This window comes from Xenopus laevis, chromosome 9_10S, assembly GCF_017654675.1.
Source record: "Xenopus laevis strain J_2021 chromosome 9_10S, Xenopus_laevis_v10.1, whole genome shotgun sequence".
Classification (NCBI taxonomy): Eukaryota; Metazoa; Chordata; class Amphibia; order Anura; family Pipidae; genus Xenopus; species Xenopus laevis.
In genome coordinates this window covers 82,780,042-82,800,457 of record NC_054388.1, presented here as the reverse complement: position 1 = coordinate 82,800,457, position 20,416 = coordinate 82,780,042, and the positions used below count along the sequence as shown (strand labels likewise).

Genomic DNA, 20,416 nt, shown 5'->3' with positions numbered 1-20,416 from the left:
AGGAATGAGGCTTGAAGCCCATATAGCTTTCTAAAACCACATCCCTAAAACTGTTAACTACCTCTGCCTCTGTATTTCCAACTTGACTATTCAATGACAAAATAAATCCTTAAGCTTTATTAAGGATGACCAATTCAAAGAGGCATTCTTATCTGTCCCCCATCAATAACAGGAGGATATATGTGTACATGTACAATCCCAAAGTGTTAAATCTCCCTCTTAAAGCCCAAAAGTAACCACATAAATATATTCCACATCTCACATTTGCTGAGTGCTAGAATCCATCCGAGACCGCACAACTCAGACAGCATTTTGAATTGCAGGTTTATGACAAACAGAATATAATCATGTTAAAAAATTATACAAATAATAAAAATATTACCAACACAAAAGTAAGTTCATGCCAAAAATGAAGTTTCCCCTTAAACCTAACACTGCACTCCTGTGTATAAGGCACACTTAAGAGAATGTCACATTAGTGTAGCTTTAATAAGCTACAAACCATCCATATTACTAGCTGGAAATCCTACATTAAGTAAATTCAATTAAAACATTATACTTACCATGTTCAATAATTTCCACCAAACTTCTTAGATGTGGCAAAATAGCACATCCCATCAGAATGGCAATTTGCTGCACAATTTTAATTCCAGTATGACGAGCCTGCCAAGACTTTTTGCTTTTGCATACTGCTTTCAAAAAAGGAAGCAAAGATGGAATACCAAGGGCAGAGGCAACAACAGCAAAGGCTCGAGCTGTTGTATTACGGACGTATTCATCCATGTTATCAATATCTGGTCGCATAGTTGAAATCATTGTAGCTAAACCAGCAGCCTAAACAAAAAATAAATTTTGAGAGGATTAAAATCCTTATCTATATTACGAGCAATATCCCACACAAATCTCCCAAAGCATAAACTTTAAAGAAACGGTCACATTTAAGATTTGGAAAAATGCATACTTAAACAAAATATATGGTTTTCAAGGTGTGAGCATATTTTTCTTTTTATTTTGCAGCTTTTATCAAACAGCAGATTGAAGTGGAAACATATGCAATTTGTAAAATAAAGGGGAAAAAAACCTCACCTTGGCTAAATTAGATATGATTTCTCTGCCTTCCACTCTGGCATAATAGTCTTCATCAATCAGAAGTGGTTCAATAACGACAAGAATCTAGAAGAATAGATTATAGTATCAAAATTAATGAATCATTTGCGTCAAATAAAATATTATAAATACATTTGCATTATTTCATCAAGGTTTATCCGTGAAAAAAAAAAATTGCAACGTGCAAAATGCTCAAACAATGCTTGGTACTGCATCGAGAAATGTGAGCAGTAAAGCAGCATCTCTGCTTTACACTTCCAGGAATGTTTAACAAAATGCATTGCACCCTGACAAAGATTCATGATACACGGTTTTGTTACATCTCCTGGCTATACAAGATGAAATACAATTTTTTCTCAACAGGTCCTGTGACTCATCAAAAACACAATGATAACTAAGAATGGGTCACAACCCAGGGGTTAAGAAACTAGAGAAGTAATAAATCTAAATAAAGGCAGCTAAACAAATCATACCTTATGTACATATGGGCGGACCAAGTCATCCAATTTATACAAAATTCTATCAATAACTTTAACAAGCAAGTGTCTTTCTTGATCTTCAAGTGTTGGCGACATCAACAGAGGCAGGATCTGATTGAATAGTGGACCGGCTCCAAACTCACGAGCTTTATCAGTTATTTGTCGTAAGGCAGCCTAAATTAAATTAAAAATGTTACATATGTATTAATAGCTTTAAGACCTCAAAATTTATAGCAAGAAGTTTCAGTGTGCACATGCATTAACATTTCAAGTTATAATGTTCTAAAACTTAAAAACAACTTCATTCACATATAGTTTAATAGCAGCAAGTTTGCTAGTCTGTACAACTTCGTCAAATTATGCCCCAAAAATACTAGTCCACTTCTATTTTATTTTTTTTTAGCCTACAAAGGGGAAAACCTGTGAATAGACATCCTCAATGACAACTTAAAAAAAAAAAAAAAAAACATACTTTGAGGGGGTTATTTATTAACTAGCATTTTTTAACACAGAAAACCCAAAAAAGTTGCGGTAAAAAGACAATTGTATTTTGCAATTCATTATACCCAGAAGTTGTTCCATGACCGAATCCGAAAATACGCCATTTAAAACCTGAAGAATTCGTGTAAAAGTCAATGACAGATGTCCCCTCACAAAATGTTCAGAGTTTTCAAGGGTTGACACTAGATTTTCAGTGAAAACGCATTTTTGTGGTTTCTGGGCGTCAAGCTTGAAAAATTTGGGGTTTTCGGACGACAATCTGAAAAAGTCAAGTTTTTTCCCCAATCCGATTTTTCAAGTTTTCTTTATTGATAAATAAGGGCCGGAATTTTTATATTTTTTTTATATTTTAAAAAATCAGAAAAATTTGGATTCTGATACATAACCCTTTTACTGTGGGCATTTTGAACAAAGACCTATTGCCTGCCAACAACATACGTGTTACATTGTTGCCAGGCTAAGGTTTTAGGCTCCCCCCAGTGGAGAAACTTGTCACTTACTGCTGTGTCTTTGTGTGAAGGGACAGGAATGCAGAATTTTACTATGCACATAGGGTAGATTTCAGCCCAAAAAAAGCATTTATTGCCCAAAATCTTCTATGTGTACCCTGCACACATATTTCAGCTGGTAGGAGGACAGTATCAAGACCCACCCTTTGATAAATCAGCCTTTACAATTTTGCAAGAAAAAACACAAAAAAAAAACAAACGTATATAAAAATACCCAACTGTTTGCAAAATGTAACACTTACCTTCCTCATTGGAGGTGTGCCATTTTTTATTTTTAACAATAATTTCATTATTTTTCTTTCTTTCTGTTCTTCTGGACTTAGTGTAGATTCATCAACATCAACCTGAAAAAGAGAATGTATAAAATATAAAGTAATCAAAAGCAAACCTGATCACTTATTATACAGGTAAGTTAGAACAGCAGAAGGATCAATGTTTAACTTTTATGTATACAAATAAGTCCATGTGAGGCAGTTTGCATAGTAAACATCACTGAAATGTTACAGTTTCAGATAACTAGGAAGTTTAGGGTTTCATTATAATACATCTACAGCACAAATATTTTCTCAACTCCAGTAGCAGAGTGCACCAGGCATTCAAAATCATCCCTGAAAGTACTTTTTGCTTAGGTTTAATAGACAAATCTACATGGATTTTTTTTTTTGCAATTACTGAGCAAACAGGCCATTAAGGCAAACCTAATGTTACTCTATGTCTGGTTCTAACAAGGTAGGTAAGATAGGTGCACAAATATACCCCACCCCCAAAACAATTTCTGCTTATCTGCCCACTAGTCATCAAATTGTCTAACTCGCAAGAACCAAACATGGAGTAGGATCAATTTGCCTCCTTTTAAACTCAAGAAATATTTACAATTAATACAGGAAAAAAAATTAATGTTCAGCATAAGCCCCATTCAATTAAATCATGTTTAGTAAACTGCCCCTTTAAATGATAGTAGATACATAACCCTCTGTTGCTTTAAATGGGTTAGCATTCACAAAAATGCAGCTACAGAAGCACTAACACCCTGACTGGGGAATCAAATTATGCAACATTTGGTGAAACTTCTGACATTCAGTGTAAAAAAACAAGGCCATAATATGACACTACCATCCCTTTATACTTGAGGAAATTCAGCATTGGTTTGCCATGTGTGAGCGAATACAAAAAGGCTACATTTTATTATATGGGGTCCTGATGGAACTTCCCTAGTATGTAGGGTAAAAACAAGTTGTACTGGGGGAATGAAATTAACATGCTAGGGATGGTGAAGATTGGGTCAATGGATGATTCCCCCAAAGCAAGTCCATGAAACCTTCAACATAAATATCCACAGCCACAAGACATTGAGTAAAGGGGATCCCTACAGCATTTCACTCACCAGCCAGGAGCCTACCTTTATAACCCCTTATCCAACTGCACACAGGGAAAGGGTTGAGGGCACCATGTCTTCCAGTTAACATCTGAGGCACAGTGTGGCAACCTGGCAATGAGAGATGGGCTCTCAGAGGTATTATGAATTCCTCCCCTGTATTCATGATTGGTGGATAGTAGTGCAGTTTAACTCCAATACTAGTGCCAAAAGGAGTACATAGCTGTCCTCCCCCTTGGGTCATCTATACAATGCTCTACTGGTTTTCTGAAGTACAGAATCCCTTTGGATTGTGATACTAAAATGTACAATTAGTACAGATATTGGTATATATAGTTTATATACATGAGTGTATAGATAGGGCAGTATAAGTATGCGTATATATGTGCACTGGGGTTCATTTGGAGGGGTTGAACTTCATGGACTGGTCTTTTTTTTTCAACCCAACTTAATATAACAAAGCTGCTCAAAAGCGCTATTGTCACTGCATTTATTTCATACCACTTGGGGAAAAGCCATATATCAGAAATTGGGCAAGGAGAACAGTATGCAGTATTGTTGCCAAGGAAACCATCTCCAAGAACCAGAAAGTTCACTAGGAAAGTATCTTGATAAGTGAGGGAGGGTGATAAAGTATGAGGTTTCTTAGTTTTGCTGGAAAGTAAAAAGCAGCACAGACTCACCAATAATTTGTCAAAGTACTGAATATCATCAGGTTTCAGGAATGGAAGATTTCCAGAAGGTTGGTCACTAACACTTTTCATGGATCTATCCTCTGTTGGCATATGGAACCCAGTCAAACCTCCCAATGGTGTTGGAGTTGCAGTTAATTTACGGGCAGGTGTACGAATCGGTACATATCCAGCAGGAGGAGGAAGGACCTTTTATTTTTTCAGGAAAAAGAAAAAAGGTTAATTACTTGGTCATGCAATTTCTTCACAGTATATATATATAAAAATAGATTATAAAATTTGTTTTACTTACCTTATAACCTTCTGGAAACATAGCATCCAATTCTTCATCAGACAAAGGACGGTTTCTTTCATCAATTTCTCGCTCCCATCTCCAAGCCTGAAGCTGTTCTGGTGTCATGCTCATAATGTGTCCTAGCCCACCCAACCAAAAAGGAAAAGAAAATAGCTTTTATGACTAATACCGGGCTGTTATGAAAAATAGTCATAACAATTTATGGAAAATGCCCACATGAGCTAAGAATTTAAAGGGTTAGGGAAGATTTGAAACAAAGGATTATGAAAACAATTCCTAATTTCTTATATTCTTTATAAGTTAATTTATGATTAATCGATATGCATTGAATATGCTTCTCAAAACAGATGGATCTTTAGGGACAGTTTGAAGGTTTGAAAAAAGGAAGGAAAGAGTCACATAGGGAGTTACACAGACAGGCAGAAGCTAAAGAGAAGTCCTGAAGTCAGATTGCATAAGTGTATTTAGAGATCAGAGCCAATGTATAAGAAGGTGATCCATGGAATACTAGAAAATTGGGAGCCAATGAAGGGATTTGTATAGTGGAAAAGCTAATGTGGTACTATGAGACAGATGAAGTCTAGCAGCAGTGGAAAAGAATAGGCATTGTGAAAGATCCTTTGTAAATGGTTTCTGCCCAATAAGCCTAGTAGAATTTACAATATACGCTCCTACTTACCTGGTGTCGGAGTTGCCATGTTCATAGCAGGAGTGCCAATTGGAGTTTTTCCTGGCGTCAAAACTGGAGTACTACCACCCATCTGACTAGCAGGGGTTTCATCCCAGCGGGATTTTCTTTTACTGGCTCCAGGAGTTGGAGTTTCTCCAATAGAATCTCCTCCACGATCTGTGCGAGGTGTTTCGGCCCATCCACTGCCATGACCAGGAGTATCTATAAAAATAAATCGAAAAAAAGCCATTGTTTTACCATTTACTTTTTTTTTTTTTAATATATAATGCACCTGGAAAGCCGCATCTAGCAACATGCCCCCAGATTAAAACCTCTGTTCTATGGAACAGCATTAATATTGCCTTCTCTCCTCCCCAAAGTATTTTCTGTTGGAATCGTTTGTTTCTACACCCTGATTTAACATTAGCACAATAAACAGATTTTGGAAAGACCAATGACTCACCAAAACCAGTTCCCCACATTAAGTGACAGCAAAAGGGCCCAAGCCACCATAACGCAATTTCTTTGCAGCTGTTTTGGCACAAGGTCTATCCTATGCCAAGCAAATTCTTCTATTCCTTCCACTGTTTGCTTGCATCACTTTTCTGTCCTAACCTGCTAGAGCCCCTCATTGCATGCTTTTGCCTGCTTCCTAGGAGCAAATAATTATCACTGCAGCTAAGTGCCTGCTCTTCATTCTTGTCTGACACAGTGCAGCGCATGAATACATTTAATAATCAGGTGATTGTGATGACCAATTTAATTGGCACTGCTTTACTCACCACGTTCTGTTTTGGGAGTCTCATCCCATCTATTTTTTCTTGCACTCGATGTTGCACCACTGTGACCTGGTGTTACATGACCCGGAGTATCCCCTCTGCCAGGTGTAGCAACTCCAGCTGGAGTATGACTAGGTGTAGGATCCCAAATTTTTGAACCTGGTGTTGCTCCAGGAGTTTCATTTCCTTTTGCACGCCCTGGCGTTTCATCCCATCTTAATGAAGAAGGTGTGTGTCCAGGAGTCTTACCAAAAGAAAAAAGTACACCAGTAAGCAATCTTTCCTAATGTTCCCCTCAGCAATCATATCAAAGCATAAGGACACCAGACAATAACTTAATGTATAAGATAAATAAAATGATTGTGTAACCCGTCTGACACATATAAATAAAGTAAAATGGTAAAACACCTTTGCTGAAATTGTGAAGGGCATTGGAATCTATTAAAAACGTTTAAAATGCGATTCAACGGTTTGCAGCAGTTTATGACGCAACTATTGGGAGCCGCCACCACCACCTTTATGCTGTTACCCACCATGATCCATCACACGAAGCAGAAAAATCTTTTGACCTAGATAATGCTTTCCTAAGACAGACTTTGATTATGGAAAAGCTAAGTATAAGTTTAACGGACAAGGCAATACCAAGAAACAACAATGCTCTAACTTGTACACAAGTACATTGTGTTATCACCCTATCTTCTATCTAAAAAATGTGTTCACATCGTTTTTTGTGGCTGCCATATTTGTTATCTTGACATCATGAAAATGGCTGACTATACCCTTCTGGGCATGCACGGCACAGACATAATAAATCAAAGATAACATAAGCCATTATTGTGCCAGTGGCTCTGTACTTAAATGCACAGGTGCAATATTTAGATTGTCGTTTCTGTGCCAAGGCTAAAGTCTTGCCCTAAGTCAATGAGGAAAGTGAGATCATTCAAGAAGAAATTTCAAAGTAGCAGTTTTTCAGGCTTCAGAGACATGAATAGCTACAAAACTACCATAATGGTTTGTGTAAAGTTCAGAACTATTCCAAACCTCTGCATGAAATTGCCATAGGTTCCACTAACAAAATCTGTATTGGATCATGTTGTTAATGTTTATTTTACATTTTTTGTTTGTAAGACTTGCAATTAATTTATCCTACCAACCAGGCATCAGTTGGGAGCAGAAAGATAAGCAATAAAGAAAAACACACAACTGCAATACTTTAACATAATTTGTTTGCTGACACAATCCATGGCAACATTCACCAATGAATTAAGTTTTCCTTGAGACGAGGACCCCCCACAACATATTAAACATTTTTGTCCCTCCCCTTCTGAACAATCTGACAGTGAGGGTGGCAACATTCTTACGAATGATGTAATGGAAGGTGACAGAAGGCAGAAATTGCAGTAAGTATTGGAATAGAGACAAAGCTCAAATGAGGGGTGAACAGTATGCAGTAATCAAAAGAAATCCAATTCATTCATTACAAAACTTTTCTTCTATGCTTCTTTTGCAGCTATTGCATGCAACCTCTTTTGGAGAGGTCTTAATATTCATCGACCAGGAACTTGTCAATTATCTGGTGGAAAGTGCTTTTAACCCCAAAGTGACCTTTCTTCCTACTATATGCTAAGCATTTGCTATTGCAGTTACATTCCCTGGTCTTGTTAGTTGGGGCCTGTCCCTTCTGGGGATGATGAACAAATGCAAAGTTTACCTCCAAATCGTAAGTTCTTGTATTTTCCAAGTGTCCACATCCTGAGTGATTGGCAACAGAGCTATGGGTTTCAAACTACTTGATATCATTGTTACAGCAGACACAGTAAGATGGGAAGTATTCCCAACCCATTACAGTATCTAGTAAAATTAAGTTTAAAACAACTGGACTTTTCCGTTTGTTTACCTGAAAACATTTCACCACTGAAAGGGGTAGTAATGCGAATACCTGTGATCCAGTCATAATAATATCATGATCATCATTGAGGCAGGTCTTAATTTGCTCAGACGACTGATTAAATGGTTTCAATAAAATTTAGGAAAAGTCCAGTTGCTTTAGACCTAATTCTACTACATATTGTATATAAAGACCTGCATGAATGATAATCTTAAAGGGGTTGTTCACCTTCCAAACACTTTCTTCAGTTTAGTTCTTTTAAGATTGGTCACTAGAAATAATTACTTTTTTTCAATTGCTTTCCATTTACTATAGTTTTTCCAAAATTAAAGTTTAATGTTCATGTCTCTAGTGTCTCAGCTGGTTTAGTGAAAAATGTAACTTTACACTAAAAATACTTTACAGTATTAGAAAAACAGTCACAAATATAAAGTGATTGGAAAAAGTAGTTATTTCTGCAATCTGAAACCAACTGAACAAGTGTTTGAAGGTGAAAAACCCATTTAATAGACCGCTTCTCAACACACTCCATTCCATCAACTGTTGTCAAACCACACTACCACAACAAAAAATATAACCTAGTGGTAACTTGCACACCACCCTTCGGCCTACATAACATTAGATAGATGGAGACAATATATGTTTCCTTTTCACCCTATGTGTTATGCAGGCTTAATCCATATCTTGTCATTTTGTTTTTTAATTTTGTACAAGAGCAATAAGGCCTTGAGATGAACTTGTATTCTTGGCAATGCTTTTGTACAATTTTCCGTCTCGATTCATCAGACAGTTGCCAAAATTATCTGTGTGCACTCCACTAAACAAGATGAAAGAAGATTGCATTGGTTGGGAATGTGTAACTCATCACTCCTGAGGCAACTTTGGGTGACTATTGAAAACACATCGCCGCGTGTGCATTAGCGCAGGCGACTTTTCATTCTAGCCTATGGGGAAAAAACGCTGAGGCAGTTCGGGGAGATAGTCGCGCAAAAGACGTGGCGATAAGTCGCCAGGCGACAAAATCTCCCCGAATCTCCTCGTCTGGCCTTACCCTAAAAACAGATGGGAGCTGAAATTCCAAACTGGAAAGTTGCTTTACAAAAAGCTAAACCTCCCCTGGAAAAAAAGAAATTGAAAATCCACTGGCAAATTGTCTCAGAATATCACTATGTACATCCTACTAAAATGTAATTAAATATTGGACTTTAAATTAAGGGGCAGTATACCACTTTTTAACATGACTACAATGAGTAGGGCTTGTGCAAAACTTTCCATTTACCCATTACTTAAAATCAACAAAAATCAAGGCTTATTATTTCACAAGCTAAACAGGGAGAATGAAGTTACTCCAGGTATGATCCTTAGGAGGTAGATAGTTCAATTATCAGTTCACAGTTAATCCCCCAGCATAATGTACTTCTGCTAATAAAACAGTCAAAACATGGGGTGAAGGGAGGAGGGCTGTACACTGGTAATTTACCTCACAAGAACGAAACATGGAGTTGCTTCAGTTTCCTTTTCAGAGCAATAAATAAAATATATATTTAATTTTTTTGCCTGTTGTGATTAACACAATAGGCAAAAGTATATTCAGCACAAGCACTATTCACTGAAGTCATGTTCAGCAGACTATACTAGACCTTTTAAGAAGAACTGCCCGCTTGAAATCCAACAACTAAAGGTGCCACTCTTGATTTTAGTCTCTTTCACTCTCCTGCTTTAGTGCAGCAAGGACAAGAGAGAAAAAAAAGCAATAAAGAAATTTAGATTTATGTTCTATAGGAAAATAGAAAGAATAAAGTACAACGACCTCCGCTTGATCCCAACTCGATAGTTTCTTTGGAGTAGAACCAGGCGTTTGATCCCCTGTCTGATCCCATCTACGTTTGCGTTTAGAAGGTGGCTGTGCTGCAGACGATGCAGATGATCCATTAACCACTTTAAGATCTCCAGATTTAGCCTTTTCTGCTATTTGTTGTCGTATTTCACGCTGTGCAAAAGAATAATATCTTTTAATTAAATTGCAAATTATTACTGTCAAGCATTTGTGTACTTGTGTTTTTTTTTTTTTTAATACCTGCTCAGAGTATCCAGTTACAGTGTAAATATAAGCTAGAGGGGACTAGCCGGCGCAGAGTGAGGGAAGGCATTTGGGGAGATTGGTTGCCACAAGAAAGAGGCGATTAGTCGCCAGGCGACCAAATCTCCCCAAAACGCCCAGAGTGTCCTGACCCTGACAAAACATTATATTGTTAATTACTTTGATAAACAAATTTTTTGATGTTACAGTTCCTTTAAAAAAAAAAACAAAAAAAACCAATAGCATTAAAAGATTTTCTTTGCTACTTTATTCAGCCACCTGCCTGTTCATAAGCCATCACTAAGCATCTGTTTAAAAATTACATATATAAAAGGTAAAGCAATAAAGCAAACTCATTGGCCGGGAATTAGGGCGATTGACGTTACACGTTAGGTGTATTGGGCCTAGAAATTATGCCTGCAGTTTTCAAAAGGGAAACTAAGAGCACTTGTAAAACAGAAGAGCAAACAAGAATGCAAACAAAAAAAGTGTAGAAAAAAAAAAGTTGTCAAACTGAAAGAGTGCTGGAGAGAAAGGGATAGCAGAAATGCAAAAGTAAAACAAAAAATAGTAATTTAGTGTTTGCTCTGCTTCAAGGGTCACTGTTGCTAAATTCATTAAAGGGCAAGAAAAGCTAATTCAAACAATATTTCTAAAAAGTCTACACATGGCATGACTGGAAGCATGGTCAGTTGGTGGAACTGTAACAAAGTTTCCCAAGCCAGGGCATTTCTTAACAAAAAGAAGAGCCAGACAAAGATATTAGCACCCCTCCAGGGAATTGGTGTTTCCATAACCGTTAAATTAATTAAACCTTTTTTAATATAAGCAAAAAGATTATTACCTCTTCCTTTGTTAAATATTGTTCTTGCATAACATCTTTGAAGGTTCTTGCATTTAATTTAGGATCTGGTGTTTTTCCACCTGAAAAAAGGAATAAGGCAATAGTGATATTTTGAGACAATTTGCAACTGGTCTTCATTTCTTAATTTTTGAGGTTTTTAAATGTATTTTTGTTCAACAGCTCAGCTAAAATAAAGACCAATCGGGAAGTTGCTAAGAATTTGCCATTTTTCAACATACTAAAAGTTAACATAAAGCTGAACTACCTATTTAATGTTATCTGCTATGTAACCTGTGCCTTTTCTCTTGTCAGACTAAATGGCTAACCCCCATTGATACATAGCAGTTTATTTATATATTCTATAGCAGTGTTTCTGAAGCAAGTGTTACCTGGCAACAGTACACTATATTTTAATTACTTTAAAAAAAAACACTAGTTTTTTGCGGTTACTGTTCCTTTCATAGAGTAAATAAGAAAGTTAGTAAAAATAGTAGGGGCAAACTGTTTATGATTAAGGCTAAAAAGAAGGTAGATTAAGTTGTTCCCATAGTGATGTATACAATAAGATACAGTGCAATGAAATATCTTTAAATAGGTAAAAATTGTCTCCAGGCAAGCCGTTTAGACATAAGCTTACATATAGGCAAAATGATAAGAAAGTCTATTAAGATAGCAGAACACAGAAGGGCTATAAAAAAAAGGGGGTGGGGTAAAACATCTCTAGCACTGCAAACACGACAACCATACTCTGGTCCCTTTTGCATTGAGTAAGAGTAGAACATCAGTTAATTTCCTAAAAGAATGTTTGTGTTACTTGCTGGACTTTAGAAACATACGTTTAATGTATTCCTTCTATTTAAAAATATACATAGGGTGAAATATGTATGTGTGCCTCTCTAATTGGATAACTTTACAGGAGCTCAAACTTTCTTAAAGGCATAACTTATTTTAAAGAATTGAGGCTAAATTGATTTATTGCCAAGTACTAATTAATTATCGCAGATGCATAGTGGACAAGTTTTTAGATGAAATACATGGCCATCTTTGAACAAGAAATTTAAATGGGCAGTGCTGCATGCAGAGCTTGTGAATGCTGAAAGCGGTTGATGCCGTATATCAGAGAGGCTATTTATGACAAGTTGCTCAACAGATGGGCTCAACATAAAACCACATTTGTGGCAAGACTTCAATTCTATGGGGCATTTTTTTGCAGCATTTGTTATAGCCACGTTGATATATTCAGTGCTCACTTGTTTAAGGATTGCCCTTTACTACTGTTGGGTATTTATCTTTCAATCTGATGTTTTACGGATTCCTGTGTTTGATCCTTATAACATTTTTTACATTTTATTGTTTACAGCTCCATTTGGATGCTATATATATATATATATATATATATATATATATATATATATATATATATATATATATATATATATATATATATATATATATATATATATAATATGTTTTGTATGATGCAGATACTGCTCAAATATTATAAAGACAATCTGTAAGAGGCAGAGGAGACTACCTGGCTACACCACTGTTAAATATGAAATTCAACAACAGTTGACTATACATGCGCTACTTTGATCTTTCTCCTGTGTCTGCGTCCAGAAAGCACTGCATCAGCCTGGGCAGACACACGGCAATGGATTTCAAGCAGTGTGTGTCTGCACTCTGGTCAATGCAGTGCCTTTGGGTGCAGACAACAGAGCATGGATGCGAGTGGAAGGCCATTTCATAGTCTGCACAAAGAAAAAGAAACAGCACATTGTGGCACTAACCTAAATCATGGAGGATTGGACACTTGATGGATGACACCGCCACATTATTAAATGCACCCCCATTTGTTTGTGTGACTTTTAAGGCACTATAAACATTTGTAGTGCTATTTAAATAAGTGTTTTGAGTAAGGGTAACGGTGGGTGTGCTTAGGCATAAATTCAGCACTGTTTTCCCACAAGTAGTGCAGCTAGACTGGGCAAAGATCAGCTCAAATTCTGCAACCTTGCAAAATGAGCCCATGTCCTATGTACTGCCAGCTTAAGCAATTCCAGAGACCAAATTTGAAGAAAAATATGTGATGTAACGTTAGTTACCATCTGCAAAAGGATCAAGCCTTTCAGGAGAAATAATCATCTTTCTTCTCTGCTGTTTATACTCATCTTCACGGTTTGCAATCTTCTGCGGTCTGTGTTCTGCAAACGGATCATACTGAAAAGGGAGGAAAAAAAAAAAAAAAAAAAACCTCAATTGCATTTTCTTAATTCTAATGAATTTAATAGAATTTGGTATAAAAAGGAGTTTTAGAATTATACAGTGCTATAAATCAAGACCTACACATTTTGTAGCAGCAATGTGATAACTACAGAATAGAACAATGATAGACACACCCACAGCCTGAAAGAGTGTGCATTATAATCCCCAATTCATTAACAACTGATTAGTTAAATATATATATGAACATACATGTATGGAAGTGAGAGTAAGAGTTACAAATAAGCTGTCCAAAAAAGATCAGGTCTTGTGTCACATACCTTCAAGAAGATATCCCCTAAACATTTTAGGATTAGAAACATGCCAATGTTTACCTTAATTAATGTGGCATCGTATAATAAACTGAACTCAATTTCAAACAAAGGGGCAATATACACCAATGTGCAGTACCACACAATGCAATGTGTGATTACACAAAGTTACAGAGAAATACCTCAATTTACATTTTCTTTGCTTCCTTGCTTAATACTTTTTCAGCCAACGGACAATGATCTAGATACTATTTCTGAATACCACAGTTGCCATTTACCTGTTCAGTGGACTGAGGGATATCATTTAATAATGCAACTGGAGCGTGATAACCTGGTTTCTTCTGTTCAAAAGTTGCTGAAGAAACATCATCATCGTCCTGTAAAACACATCATCATAAATACCCATGTTAGTAATCAACCATGTTCCATTTATATTCTCTTAGAAATCACAACATTAATAATATTCAAAATTAATACAAATGACAATTAAACATGCAGTCAGCCTCCCCTGGGATTGTGAAGTGGTGAATGAGAAAGCAATTTACACAATAAGAACACATTGAGAAGCGAAGACATACTGTATCTTAAACATGGTAAGTGGACAATCTACAAGAAGTAGCAACTTAAAGGAACAGGGACACTAAAAATTATGTAAAAAAATCCACTGTACCCTGCTCTAACATGCATAATGTTTATTACATTCAATGCTTTGGCTAAAAAAAAAAAAAAAAAACGGTGAAAGGGCAAAATCCAAGATAAGACACTCCAAATCTCCTCTTAGCCACACTTCTAAACTGGAAGTTAGATCATGCTGACCTAAAGCAGATTTTACATTTTAGCATACAAAAGCACCATCCCAGGGTCCAAGGTTAGGGATTACATTCTAAGAGGGTGATCTGTTTGCCCCCTCAGAACACCTCACTAAATTGCACCTTACTTGTCTTTTGACTTAGATGTATCAACTGTTGACTTAAGCAAAACCTAAATTCTGCCTGATCATGTGAAAGGCCAATAAACCTTCAACTGTCACGAATAACAGAAAATAAAAATTAGCAGTAGTGGGACCAGTTCCTTCGCACTAAGAATATGAATACCAGTAGCCTTTTAATTTTTTACTTGTTAAGACCATGTTTTGCTCTATTGCAGAACCCAAATAAAACAGGCTTTCTATCTCCTTTAATAAATAGAAATTTCCACTTCCTTTTTGAAAGGAATCTAAATTAAAAGTGTATAAACTCAAATCTCAAATATACTTCCATTCACAATTCTACAGTGTCTCACTAATTAAAACTCTCTATGAACTGCCCTTCCCAGGGATTCCACTCATTCTCCCTGTAGTTTGCAAAGGTTCCTTGGCATCACTTGCCAAACTACTCAGAACAACAAAAACTAGCCGAATTTCATTGAACAAACATTTATTCAAACTCACATCTTCTTGTTCATTTGCTGCGATAGATGTGACATATCCAGTAAATCTGCTATCACTTCCACCATAAATTTCTTGATCAAAATATCCAGTAGAATCAAGTCCAACTCCTTCTTCCTCATCGAGGGCTGCCTTCTTCCCTTGAATTTCACGTATTTGTGCTTCAATATCTGATTGGAGAAAAGCAAAAACATTACATTATTTAATAGTACATTACTGACAAAAATAGTGTATTAAGCCCTGACCATCTGACCGTAACTAGAAACCACAGAGAAGTGTATGACTTGAGCTAAAGTAACAAATAAAAACTGTAAGGCTAGAACACGCATGAAGCTCGCAAAGAGCTCAATAATAATGTTAGATGTATATTAGGATAGGTATTCAAGAAAAGGATTTCTGGAGAATGCAGCTCAGGACAAATCTAGATGGGGTTTGGATGGGAGAATGTAAAAAAAAAAAAAAAAAAAAAGATACTGAACAAAATACTCTTCAAAATAACAATGTACATTAAGAGTTTCCTATAGGTCATGTTGGGGGGCATCATATAGGTAGCGTTAAAGCATCAAACGCTCTAACGGAAAGGTTATAAATAGCATGCAGATCTAATGCTATGATATGAAAAAATGTTTCATTTACGGAATCACCAACAATTTTTTAAAGTGTGATTTTCCCTTTTATAAATTGCTGACAAACAATAGAGCAAATTGATATTTTTATGATACAGATTCTAAAGAGAGCATCCCTAGGCTGCGTGGAAGAAGATGTCGTCTGTGAACTCACTGGACTGGACCTGCGCAGAAGGGTAAGTAACAAGTTAGGGGCATTTGCCCAGCGGGACGGGTAGGCCAGGGGGGAGGGGGGTTTGCGCCGACAAGGTTTCCTTCCCCTTTAAGGAACCTTCCCCACTCTTAACAGTCAGCTAAAGGAAACCTTCCTCCTACCATCATATCAACAACCCAGAGAGGTGACCAATTTTCACTGCACAGGTATGCTGGCAATCTGAGATTCCCAATCTCACTCTCGACTTTTAGCACAAAGCAACAAGAATATGTATAGCTGCTCAATTGCCATGTAGGAATAAGCTGATCCAATGTAAAGTATTTCACCAAATCAAGGCAATGGGGAAAAGAACTGACTATACCTGTGCCAGATGTGGGCTCCCACTGCCACTTTCCATTATCTGATATGGGCTTGGCATGTGAGAAGGACCTTTTGGTCCCAAGTAATGCTCTGCATGGCTTCCATGCTTCACCTCACAAGTAAAGGTATCCAGAATGCTTGGGACCTGGGGTTTTCCAGATAATGGGTCTTTCAATAATTTGGCTCTTCATACCTTAAGTCTGCTAGAAAATCATGTAAACATTAAATAAAACCAATTGGTTGGTTTTGCTACCAATAAGGATTAATTATATCTTAGTTTGGATCAAGTACAAGGTACTCTTATTATAACAGAGAAAAAGGAACTTTAAAAAAAAAAAAAAAATGGCCTTTCTATAATTCTAAGCTTTCTGGATAACTGGTTTCTGGATAATGGATCCCACATCTGTATTTTCACTGTGTGCCTCCTGCAAATAGTGGATGACTTCGTGATCACTCCCCATGCAAGACTATGGCTTCATGCTTTACTGTTATATGCCAAGAAATGTACAGAAAGGCATTGGATGGAACCCTACCATCTGGACTCCTGGATAAAGTGAAATGAAGTGTGAAGTGTCATTACTCTGATCAAACTCACTTAATAATCTGGAGGTACCCCATTCAAATTTGGCATGTGAAGTACCTGGTAGGAATTAGTATATTCGGTGAACTGTTTATGAATGATGGTAATACATTACAATGTCCCTTGCCAGCAACTCTGACATTGAAATCCTGGCAGAGAAGGAGGGACTAAACACTGATGTTACAAATTGTAACAACTTCTCCAAAGATTACAGACAACATGCAGGAACTACATAACCCACAATGCTTTGCACTGTGATGTTCCTTTCCTTATTGAAATTACGTGTGCAGGAAATTGTGGGGATGCAGGCTGAGGAAGGAGGGCTGCAGATACAAAGTAACCATAGTCAGCCAGCTCAGCAAAGTAGTCAGACATAAGCAGGAGAGCAGGGGGCTAGACTTAGGGAACTATTCCAAACCAATAAAAATCATGAAAAGTCTGCATATTTTTTTTATTGATGTATATTGCAAAGTTGCTTGAAATTATGTTTACTTTTCAAAAAGCTTAAATTATATTTGTGTGGAGTTCCCTTTTAATGGGGATTCTACCCAGTAGGGACAAAGATAACAAATATATGAACTAAATGTATCAATTTAGAATTGTTACAATTTGCGGATACAATTAGTTGACATTTCTCAGCATCTGAGTATTAGCAACTATTATATCAATTCTAACAGCTGTCTTTAATAGAAACTCAAGGATTCTGCTAAGCAGGGACAAAGATAACAAATGTATCAACTAAATGTTTCAATTTAGAACAGTTAAAGAGTCGGCAACCCCGACCCCTTTTCCAGACCTGGCTTAGAGGGTGAAAAATAAAAACTTAACACTTGTGTTTGAAGGTGAACCACCCCTTTAAGACTAAAAGCTGGCCAGGTAGGGATTGTTTATACTGAAGAAAACCCCCCCAAAAAAAACACATTATTGACAACAAAATGTACTATTTTATTTAAGAAAGGTTCTCATTTTATAGTCCTATGTGACCTTTATCTTGATAAGTAAAAGCAATTGTATTCCACAATAGCACATCGAAATATCTGTTGTGTAAACACACACTTTTCTTGCCCTATATAACAGGTATGCCTGCACCGTGTTAAGGTGGCCATACACTGAGAGATACGCTCCTTTGGCGATGTCGCCAAATGAGCGGATCTCTCCCAGATATGCCCACCTTGAGGTGGGCAATGTCGGGTTGATCTGATCGTTGGCCCTAGGGCCCAACAATGAGATCCTAAGGAATAGTAATGGGCGGTCTGATCGCGGGACCGCATCAACGAATAGATGCGGCTGCGATCCGACAGGATTTTTCGTCCCATCCGATCGAGATCTGGCTGACTTTCGGCCAGGTCTCGATCGGTGAAGCCCGTCGGGGGCCCCATACACGGGCCAATAAGCTGCCGACACGGTCTGTCGGCAGCTTTTATCGGCCTGTGTATGGCCACCTTTACACATCAGCTTGCAGTGTAGGCCTAGGACCAGAGACGATGTGGTGAAACACTACTGCGCAATCACTGCAAGCTACATTTCATTTTTACGGCAATGTCACACAGGTCATTTTGTTACCCATGGTGGAAATTGTGCTATCAGAGGGTGACAAAACAAAGAAAAGGGTTTGAAATGACATTTGCTAGCCAGCTGAATAGTAGAACACAAAAAATGCTTCCTTTAAGGGACTGATATTGCACCTTTAGCAGTGCTTAACCATTTATTGTCATTTATTGCACTATATAGAACACAATTTGAAAAGAAGACTAGTCACATTTTACTTTGTGGTGTCCAAAAGAGCAAAGTCAAATAAATCAGCAGTCCACTAAGCAGCCTTCTGTATAAACAAACCCCTCCATTCCACCAGCTATAGCCTGTTGTGTTTTTTTTTCTTTCTAAAAACACATTTTAAAGAGGCTTCACAGTGGATTGCTGGTTTAACTTTGCTTATTGGATCAAGCAGAAGTTGACCAATTCAAACGCTGCTTTGCTTGCAAGAAATAAACTGTATATTTTCTAATTAAACACTGGGAGAAAAGGAAGGAGAGAGAGAGAGAGAGAGAGAGAGAGAGAGAGAGAGAGAGAGAGAGAGAGAGAGAGAGAGAGAGAGAGAGAGAGAGACAAAATGCAATAAGGTCCGCACTCTCAGGACTTCTTAAAAGGAAAAAATGATTTATTGTATAAGTTACAGACTGACTTTTTTCTACAATAAATCATTTTTTCCTTTTAAGAAGTCCTGAGAGTGCGGACCTTATTGCATTTTGGTTTGGATAAATACTTGGGACACTGCACCCAGGCATGTAAACCTTTTTGTTGAGAGTGCTGGCAACATGGAGTGTATATATATATTTTTTTTTTTTTTAGTGCCTGGGCATTTTCCATTAGACAGGTTCCCAGTAATGACTTTTGCCACATGGGTAACTGTATACAGGTTATACTTGCAACTGTTATTTTTCCCTGACACAAGAGTGCACCCTGGGGAGCAGGGGAATACCATAGTTATCAATGTTTGGAAATTCAGTGGGTTTTTTTCCTGCCACCCTGAAAAAGCATCAGAGTGTAGCCTTAGCAGCACATTGGCCTCTGGGAGCAACATCCAAGGGGTTGTTAAGGAACATGTTGCTCAGGAGCCACTGGTTGGGAGATTACTGATATAAAGCATCTCCAGCTCAATAAACAATAAAATGATCCCCAAGAACACCTCAACTCCGTGGGTCAGACTCCTGCTTGTAAACAATGGCTGCCATAAGCAATAGTGTGAGCCACCAGCGCCCGCTGATCTGGGGATCAAATGGACAATCAAATCCGCTGAATGTCCTCGCACATTTCCTACACAAGCAACAACAAACGTGTTGCCTCCAAAAAACAATCCCAAGTAAACGACCATCTTTGAGCCCTCGGTCAGGCCCATTAAAACAAAAAAGGAATTCATCGTTGTATAAAAGGGCGGCAGGTAAGCAGAAGTCTGTTTGTTGTTATGTAGTAGTAACGTTATTATTATTATTAAGGAAAGAATTGCACAGCGTGGCTATCCCGTATACACAGCACTGAGAGCCGCCGCTGAGGCCTTCTCACCTTTCCCTAAAGTTTACAGCTGCCTAACGGATCGTACACAAAAATGCTTTCCTAGTTCCGACCACAAATGCCTCCCCTTCACGGAAATGCCAATAAGCTATTCTTACCTTCGTGTGTTTTCGCAACTTTCGCCATTTTGTAAGAAAACGTAAGAAGACACAACACGCCACCGAAGCTTCCGCTAACAGCACCTCGGCAGGCGCATGCTCTGTGGATACGTAAACTAATAGGCGGTCTCTATGGATGGCGTCATAGAACGTCTTTGTGCTCTGTTTCCGGGAGGAAGGTCCTGCTCGGTGGGAGTGCGGTTTGTGACGCGTAGGGATTTCAACAGTTATTCGGTTCCACAAGTGACGTGATACTAACATTGGAATGCTGTGTTTTTGCAGTAGTGTGTCGTAGTGCTTTGAACACTTTACTCCCCCCTTCAGCTTCTGCGTTAGTGATGCTCTTAGCT

The 20,416-nt window shown here is 37.6% G+C and overlaps 1 protein-coding gene across 1 annotated transcript in view; it reads right to left on the bottom strand.

Moving 5' to 3' along the window:
• Positions 1–20,181, bottom strand: part of sf3b1.S (splicing factor 3b subunit 1 S homeolog) — a 30,472-nt gene extending 10,291 nt beyond the window's left edge. The window contains 14 exon segments of the mRNA NM_001090681.1: positions 564–834; positions 1,087–1,173; positions 1,581–1,760; positions 2,839–2,940; positions 4,655–4,852; positions 4,956–5,077; positions 5,638–5,850; positions 6,411–6,651; positions 10,103–10,285; positions 11,220–11,299; positions 13,325–13,439; positions 14,032–14,130; positions 15,183–15,349; positions 20,067–20,181. Of these exon segments, the coding sequence (NP_001084150.1) occupies positions 564–834; positions 1,087–1,173; positions 1,581–1,760; positions 2,839–2,940; positions 4,655–4,852; positions 4,956–5,077; positions 5,638–5,850; positions 6,411–6,651; positions 10,103–10,285; positions 11,220–11,299; positions 13,325–13,439; positions 14,032–14,130; positions 15,183–15,349; positions 20,067–20,094 (2,086 nt within the window). The 5' untranslated portion in view covers positions 20,095–20,181.
• Between the last annotated feature and the right edge of the window lie 235 nt (positions 20,182–20,416).